General features: G+C 38.8%; 1 protein-coding gene across 1 annotated transcript; it reads right to left on the bottom strand.

The window, feature by feature from the left end:
* Window positions 1-978: 978 nt before the first annotated feature.
* On the bottom strand, window positions 979-2,418 carry LOC140159584 (galactosylceramide sulfotransferase-like; the record flags this gene model as incomplete). Its single annotated transcript, XM_072183077.1, has 2 exons — window positions 979-1,072; window positions 1,547-2,418. Coding segments are annotated over 2 exons (966 nt in total), but the record flags the coding sequence as incomplete, so codon positions are not given.
* Window positions 2,419-9,526: the final 7,108 nt, after the last annotated feature.

The raw sequence follows: 9,526 nt of genomic DNA, 5'->3' as shown, positions 1-9,526 counted from the left end.
ATCCGGGGGAATCTCCCCAATATTTTGCCAGGGGGTGGTCCATACAATCATCCACCAATGTTGACGCCTGTATGTAGGTTTCTGACCAAATTAACCTCATATTTGGTCATTTAGCCCGAAAAGTGCACATTTTTGCGCGCTTAGCGAGAAGTTATTCCACTTTTGCACCATATTTCAACAGTTTAGCTTCAAAATGGTAAAATTTGTTGTACTATAAACTTATTCTTTCGCCAAAATGTGTTGGATTCACTATACTTGGTGGTGTCTGAGGGGGATGTTCCCCCTGTGAGGGAAAATTTTGCAAAATTAAAGTCCAATTGAAGACATTTGGTGCATCATTTAAACAGAAAAAAGGACCCGAACCCAATTTGCAAGATTTCAAACTGACTTAGGATGACTTACAAATGTATAAGCAATGTACATTTTTTGCCATTTCAGGATTTTTTGACATCACTGACTGGCATCTCTGAAACATGCTAATAGGATGCTCGAAACACATGATTCGTAAAGCCGTGAACGCTTGTGCTGTTCAAGACATAGGCCTACTGCACGGAGAAGGGAATCGCGTGTGGAGATCCGAAGCTTAACTCAACTAGGCATGAAAATGGATGGTATGCATGCATGCATGAATTAAGCTTTTCCAACGTAAGTGAGCCTAGCGCCTATTTTCTAAGTAAATGTTATGAAATATGTATGAGGGGTAATAAAACAAAAGTGGTATTTTCAGAAAATAGGGTCACTATTTTTCACTATTTTTCCCTCGGTACTGGCTACAGGCCTACCACACCCCACCCTTCGGGTTCGGGGTGGCAGGCATGTAGCCAGTACCTTGGGAAAAATAGTTTCCCCTATTTCCTTCAAACCATGTAGTATTTCTATACTACACAAAATGATGTTTAACAAAATCGCAAAAAAACATAATTCTTACACATTGAAAATTCATTTATTCCTATCATCACCCGTTCATCATATTTGAGCTCATCGGCCTACTAGTTTTTCTCTTCTGTCTGTTCTTTTCTTGGTTTTGGCTATACGACGAAGAGAATTCCTATCTACAGCGGTAGCACGAATGCTATAATTAAAGACAGAGATAAAAACAATTTATCGCGTCTGATGTCACTGTCAATTACGATCCTTGATTGGTTTACACAGGTTAATCAGCGCGTAAAAGGAAGACCGATCTATCTGGTGCTAATCGGAGAAAAGGAATAGCAGCAAATGGCGAAAAATTACGTACTTTTACAAGGCAAAATGCAGCTTTTCTAGGCAGTGTCGACATGGTGCCTTCACCAAAGAAAGTTTCCTACTATAAAGACCTAACTTTTGAGATGGTTTGCATGTCGAAAGGTGCAAAATTAACAATAAGGCGCCCGGTTATAAATCCGCGTTCAGCAAGTCATCATCACGACACTTTTAAACAAACCGTGCTCGAGTTTGATTGACAGGTGACGTCAGACGCGATAAATTGTCTTTATCTTTGTCTTTCATTATAATTTCTATCATCTTCTTCTTTAGTAAAGCGGTGTAAGGCACATCTGCGCGTAACAAATCCTGGCAGTAATTTCCGGAATGCTCTGGATTAAGTATAAACTTATCTTCTCTTTTATCATGTCTGTCAAGTGACTTTGTGTCTACACATCTATTTAAGGCTTCTTTTTCTAAACGTCTAAATTCTTCTAAATCCACTTGAAAAGTTGGTCCGTAATCTTTGATTTTCTGCCACAAAGTTCTGTTAAAATGATTATAAAGTAAAACATCACCGGCGTTCCACTGACGTATTTTCGATTTCAACTTGTCAGAAATTGTATATCGATGACTTTTACTGCGTATTCCGTTGGATATATATATAATATCATCAAAACTCCAACAGAGTTGTTTTTTCTTCAATATCAATGATTCATCGAAGTATTCAGTGATTAAGACTAAATCAAAATCCTTATCAAGGGAATCAATTTTCTTAAGAATTGCACTTGTATTGTCGAAAAGTTTTGTATTGATAAAACCCAAATCATAAAGTTGACCATTTCTGCTACGCGTTTTCATGGTGTACTTCGTCGTGTCATAATAGAAATGCGGCTTTTGCATGAACATTTCAAACGGATTAGGATGTTTGCTTATTCCCATCCCTTCAGCCATTTCAAAATAACCAAAAGTTGATTCTAGTTGGGTTACGGGGTCACGTAAAATTGTGATATAGGTTGCATTAGGCACTGTTTTTTCCATCTCTGGCCGATAGTACACGGCATGATTGTCAAGTATGTCGAAGTGTAGATGAAACCTAGCAAACACGCCCTTTCTAGAGAAGAAACTATTTGTTGCAAACACATGCTTTAATTTTGGAAGAGCAAACATCAAATTTCGGCGATATCCAAACCTTTCAAATATGGAAGCCATTGTAGTACTGCCAGTTTTATGAGTTTTAGAAATACAATTTTAGTGAGAGGCTTGCAATTTTTGTTAGAATTGTCATTTCTAGTACTGAGTATATTATTAGTTTCTTTGTTTATTCCATGGGTAACTGATATGCTGCCTCTTTTTTGCACTGATTGCATTTAAGTCTCTTTCCACTTCGTTCTGATTTTTATTATGTTCTTGACTGTCTGCACCATTAGCATCAGACTCTTCTTTGTTATAAACTTTCTGTTGTCTCGCAATGTCGTTTGTTGATTTATTTGCGCTTTGCTTATTTGCTCCTTCGTCTCCATTCCAACTACCATAATGATATTGACTTGTACTTGTTTCAATGTGTTTCGTTATCATTTCGACGTTTCGTTTATTTGCTAGAATTTGATCCGTTAAGACACGCGTTGGTTCTTTTGGTTGGGTTGTGTTAATAGAGGAGTAAGCTGAACCCATGTGCCTGATAAGAGCCACTTGGCCATCGAAGTTCTTGGTTTGTTGTGAAGGCGTTTCTCCTGTAAATGGTCTGTACAAAAGAAGCAACAAATACAAAGAAAGCTTGTTTTGAGATTAAACACGACACGTGTCTCTTGTTTTGTTTGTTTGGCCAAAAAACATGTGTAACCTGACTTCATTGTTTACTTTGAAGTACCAATCAGCTTATTTCAATAGAGGTGGATGCCTGTGTCAATAAAAGCTGGAGATGCAAGATTATGGAACACCTAGCGCCCTCTCGTCTTTGATGTTGTTATCTTGATATGACAAAATACCAATCCGAATGATAAGGTGCACTTTTTTCTGTAAAAACGTTAAAATAAGCCCTTAAATCACAAATGTTCCCTTATGAGCCAGTCGCACCCCAATAAATCCTGGCTACGGGCATGTACAGGGCCGCAGTGTCGCCCTTCCTCGAATCAATGTCTATCTCCCTATTTTGCTTCCTCTCCCCCCTCCGAATGAGCAGTCTCTCCGCCCTCCCCGGTCCCTTCTCTCTCCTCTCGAGTTCTTCTCTTTCTAGTCTTTCCGTCTCTCCCTCTGCTCTCTTTCCTCCTCGCCCCCTCCCATTTATATTTATTGATGATGCTTTGTCCGGGGGTTTACGATTGTGGATTGGGTGGGGATGTGCGGCTGGGACCGCCGAAAATATTTCTTTGACGAAAAACAACCCAACATGATACTAATTTCCTAGACTTCGTAAGTGATGTTAAAAAAAGTTTACGTACGTACTACCTACCTATTACGGGGCATTGCTTTTGGAGAAAAGCTGGACGGAATATACATACATATTATCAGGGTTAAAATCAGCACATATAGGCCTAAAGACAACAAAACGTTCTTCATCAGCACCATGATGTTTTACTCTCTGGTCTGGTATTCCTTTGGCATGGTATTTCCTTGGTCATAAAGACGTGATTAACTTCATTCACGAGAACTCGTATTTCCTGGTTGAAGCTCAACTCAGATTTATTCATTTTTAGAAAATCTGTACCAACACTCCGAAGTAGCGTTCAATGTTCTTTACTTTAATTACTTGCCACATTGAATTATGATAATCTTTTCCAAGGAACTCCTTTAAGCGTTAACCATCGCGTATGCACGCGAGACGTCAAGCGCATGCTTAGGACCTTACGCAAAATTATACGCACTGGCCGGTTAGCAGTAGGCTACGCTAAAGGAAATTGGCAATTAGTGACACGTGTATATCGAATGTAATCCATACATTGCTATACTTTGTTTATCTCATAATATAGGCGAGACTATTCGTAACCTGTTCGTCGTTTGAGGCGCTAGCACCTAGAGAACTTCTAGTCACCCCAGCCACCACTCCTCTATACGCCACACATAACTTCGCCTAGCCCCATTGCCCTAAAATAAAATTGTCAAAAAATCACACTTGGCAAAGGTGGTCCTCGATCCCGCACTAACCTGGTTATTGAACTAAATGTCAGTGTATGGTTCCGATGTGCTAGACCGCTCGGCCACAGATGGTCAAGTAGCAATTTTGAAATATGAAGCTATGTACATAACTTCAACATATCGGGTATAGAATTAACAATATAAAGACAGAAAACGTACCGTATATTCGGAATTCGCTTTACAAAGCATTAATGTGTATTATAATAGAGCTACCACTATTTCTTGTAATATTGTTGAATTCTCAACATGCTCAAGCGCACACAGACAATACGAGGAGCCTATTAATACACAATCGATTTTAATTTCGTGCGTGACGTGCTCTGTGCTCAGGACATCGCGTCGGTTTGCAAGGCAGGGAACCTAGTCTGGAAATATTGGTCAAAAATAGCGCAATTATTGCAATTTTGCTATTAGTGTTATTATATAATATTAGCGTTATGTTAGTGTATAAGGCTATGGGAATTTGCGCTAATTGCAGTGCTTATAGGAAAATGCATTAGTTGCGATAATAACCAGAACATTTTTTTTTCATTAGCAAAGCATTACCAAATCACGCTATTAGCGCTACTAGCGCCAATAAAGAATAGTTAACAGTTATTTTGCTAGTGATGCTAATAAGAAAATACTAAAGGGACGCGTAATTAGCACTAGTAGCGCTTGTGGTGCTAATAACGAATAGTTAACAGTTATTTTGCTAGTGATGCTAATATGAAAATAGGGGGCGCAATTAGCGCTACTAGCGCTAATAACGAATAGTTTTTGCTAGTTATGCTAATAAGAAAATACTAAGGGGATGCGCAATTAGCGCTAATAGCATAATATGATAGTACCAAGAACGCTATTAGTGCTAATATCACCTGTTAGCACGTACTTTGCAATTGTGCTAAAATGTAAAATACTCCAAGTCTAGAGAAGACGCGCTATTAGGGCTAATAGCATATGATAGCACCAAGAACGCTATTAGCGCTAATATCACCTATTAGCACGTCATTTGCTAATATTTTTTATAAGTTAAGATTACATTTCCAAGTCGATACATTAAGGTTACCCAAGGTTTTATCACTATGGTTTTAGAAACAACCCGTCAACCTCAAGGTTATTCATTGCTTTCATGACCAGCGGGACCATTCGATTGGAGTCCCACTTAGAGTGGTTAGTCGTCGTATGGGAATCTCCGGCCTTGATGTTGATACTGGAGCCAAGGAGAAACCTTAATTGTGACGGGCTGTCTCTAGTGGGTGATGGGATGTTGATAACAAAATTGCATAGCGTTATCAACAGCCCGTCATCAAGTAGAGACAGCACGTCAACCTCAAGTTAATCATTGCTTTCATTCGCCATGGGGCCATTATATTGGGGTCCCACTTGGAGTCTTTAGTCGTCGTATGGGAGTCTCCCGCTTGGGCCTGCTTGATGTTTTTGTTGATACTGGAGCTTCAGGAGAAACCTTAATGATGACGGGGTTGTCTCTACTGGGTGATGGGATGTTAATAACAAAATGACATAACGTTATCGACAGCCCGTCATCCAGTAGAGACAGCACGTCAACCTCAAGGTTAATCATTGCTTTCATGCCCTGCGGGGCCATTATATTGGGGCCCACTTGGAGTGTTTAGTCGTCGTATGGGAGTCTCGGGCCTGCCGGCCCTGCGGCCTTGATGTTTTTGTTGATACTGGAGCCAAGGAGAAACCTTCATGGCGACAGGCTGTCTCTAGTGGGTGATGGGATGCTGATAACAAATTGACCTAACGTTATCGACAGCCTGTCATCCAGTAGAGACAACCCGTCAACCTCAAGGTTAATCATTGCTTTCATGCGGGGCGATTAGATTTCCCCCCTGGAGTGTTTAGTCGTCGTATGGGAGTCTCAGGAGAAACCTTAAACCTTAATGGTGACGGACTGTCTCTACTGGATGACATTATAAATACACCACACGCTATTAGCGCTAATAGCGCACATCACGCTAATGATCGCTATTAACGCTAATTAGCGCTAATAGCGTTTACAATGTAGAGACAATGTTAATTGTTAACACTTTAGTGATATGCTAATGGGTGCTAATAGCGCTAGTCACGCTAATAAGCGCCATTAGCGCTAATTACGTTATTAGTACACCACACGCTATTAATGCTAGCGCAAATCACGCTAATGAGCGCGCTATTAGCGCTAATACCGCCTTAATGTAGAGAAAATGTGAATTTTAACAATTTTGCAAATGATCCGCTAATGGGTGCTAATAGCGCTAGTCACACTAATGAGCGCTATTATTATTTCTGTCTTCACTAGCGCAATTAGCAAATAAATTTCAAATAGCGCGCAAACGTTATTTGAATATTAGCACCTGTTAGCGTTCATCTGATAATTGCGCGCTAGGACGCTAATTAGCGGTAATAGCGCGGTTTTCATTCTTTCAGCGCTAATTAGCATTGTAGACCTTTTTCTGATGATGTCACCTAATCGATATAGGGGTCTCAGATGTAAACAAACAACACGTGCGTTTCCCACATGCCCACAGTGTGAAAACACCAAATACTGCGTATTTTCTCCTCTGTTTTGTCATCTTTCACTTTAACTTCCATAAAATAATTTTTTAAAGGGTACTGTATACTGGTTACCTTTGTTTCAGATTGTTTTGATACCATAAAATACAAAAGATACTGGAAAACCGCCATGCTATTTGAAAATTAATCTTTGTTTTTTGTTTCAGAGGATGAGAGAAGTTGATCGTGGAAAATAAATCACTTCAATAAATTATTTGATTCCTCTTTTGTGTTTGAATCAACCCTATGTTGCGAGATACCAGACCCGATATCTCGATACACGCGTAAACCTATGGCTGCTGCATCATGTTTCTGAAAAGTTGATTAAATATATTTTGGTATGTAACGAAACCTTTAATCGTTAGGTTTAATAAACCGAAACAATTATTTCAATCAGCTCACGACTTTTGAAGATACATGTATGCTCTTTTCAAGAAATGTACCCGTTTTTTACTCTGTCCACGGAGAAGGTTTGGCTACTTCAAAGATTGAAAAGGAGTACACATACCATGCATGTATATCAAACATTCCTCAATGATAACTTTATAAAATAACTTTATTTATGGAATGGGCTTTACCGGTGGGTTTATGGGCAATGGATTTTGTTAATAGTGTCATTAATTTGTGGGTAAAATGGATGCCGAATGGGACTTCTTTTGCTTTACTTGCAATTACTTTGTTTTATTATGTTTCTTTCTTTCTTACTTTGTTGTTTCTTGCTTTCTTTTTTTTATTTACAACATAAGTCATTTCTCTTTTTTTTTTTTTTTTTTGTCTTAAAAGGCTGTTTGGTTTGTCTTTGGTTCTTCTGAAGTGTGTTTACTGTGCTGCTCTGCCCTTTACCTGGTTGCCTCCTTGGCGAATACAGGTTTCAGCCCTGGTCCTCGTTGCATCAATTGCGTTGCGTACCATCCTTGTGCACCGGATACTTGCGAATGCATTCAGTAATACGTTTGCGAAGATCTTGGATTTTGCCACAAAGGAAAAAAATCAAGTGGTGTGAGGTCTGGTGATCGTGCAGGCCACTCCACAGCATGAGCCATCCCATCCACTCTGTTTACTATCCGTGGACAGAGTGAAAAACCGGTACTTTTATTCAAAAGGGCATATCTTCAAAAGTTGTCAACCGATTGAAATAATTGTTTCGGTTTATTAAAGCTAACGATACAGGTTTCTTTACATACCAAAATATATTTACTCAACTTTTCAGAAATAGGAGAAAAAGAGGGCGCAATGAGGGGCCTCTTTTTTGGGACACCCTGTACATGTACATCAATCGTTTCTCCCCACGGACGTAATGGTACACAGGCACGTTGCAATTTCCAGATGGATTTACGTGGCTTGTTAATCTAAAATACTGCTTTAAAATGCAGCTAAGAGCATACCATCACTGGGCGGGAGAAACATTATGTACTCTTGGCCCTTGAACATGGATAAAGCCTTGTAGGGATGTTGATAACAAAATTGCATTGTAGACTTTATATTGAAGAGGTTGCTTCATCCATGTTTAAGGGCAACAAGTACATGCAGGAAACACCTCATATTTACTTTTTGGCCCTTGAAAATGGATAAAGCCTTGTAGGTGTAGACTTAATATTGAATGGTTTGCTTCATCCATGTTCAAGGGCAAAAAGTACATATGAGGTTTTTCCCGCCCAGTGACGATACATATGTAATTCTAATTGAAAGAGACAGAAATGTGTTATCAAAAACTCTCCACTTCGTGATGTCTCGCACGTCATTACGCCTGATATAACTTATCGCATCACTGCAAGCTGTTAATATTCACAAGACCTTTTATGTTTAGGGGCATGATTTTTGTTACAACGCTATTTTATTTGCTTTTCTAAAATACTTATATGCATGTTTTATGTCAAAATACAGGCATAGTATGATAATGAAAGCATGATTAGCGGGTATAAGTGAATTCTGCACTTACAATAAATTCAAGGTAAAATGAAACCGCTAACAATACTCACACTCAGATTTCCTTCACCATAAAATAAATTAAAAGAAAATGATTTTATACATGCATGTAGCCCTAATGCAATAAGCGGAACTCTTGGTAATTTCAACAACGACATAGGGCCTGCACAGCCGGAATAACTTTAGAAGAGTCGTTGCAAAAATCAATCTGAAACATATTAAAATTGTTTGTTGTTTTTTTGCGAGAATTTTTTCTCATAAATTCATCTCTATTCAAAACGCCGCAAATTAAGTGAATTATCTTGATTCTTGCAAGATGACTATGATGTGTTTGTGAGTATCATTTCTTATTCACGCAAGTTCGAAATTTCACCACAGATGGTTAATCTCATAGGCTTACATGTGGACAAACATTATTTTGACCCTTTTTTTTAATACCTTAAAACTAGCGTTGCATTTGTAATTTATATTCTTTTTCAGTCAATTTTCACCAAATACTTGCAAACACTGCTTAAAGGTCCAAAAGCGTTGGCCTGGTCAACTGGCAGGTGTGTGCAGGAACTAAATACCAACAATTACTATTTATGTTTATACTAGGATTTGGGCAAGCAACTTTGTCCTTACATATCACTATGTTCTTTTAGATGGTCAGGACCTTGGCGAGTTGGACACTTTTATTATCATGGATTATGTTATGCCATAAAATGCTGATCTTGTGTAACACTTTTATGAATAAATCCAG

Source organism: Amphiura filiformis, chromosome 8 (genome assembly GCF_039555335.1).
Source record: "Amphiura filiformis chromosome 8, Afil_fr2py, whole genome shotgun sequence".
Classification (NCBI taxonomy): domain Eukaryota; kingdom Metazoa; phylum Echinodermata; class Ophiuroidea; order Amphilepidida; family Amphiuridae; genus Amphiura; species Amphiura filiformis.
Note: the sequence above shows the minus strand (reverse complement) of the source record. Positions and strands in the feature narration are given on the sequence as shown.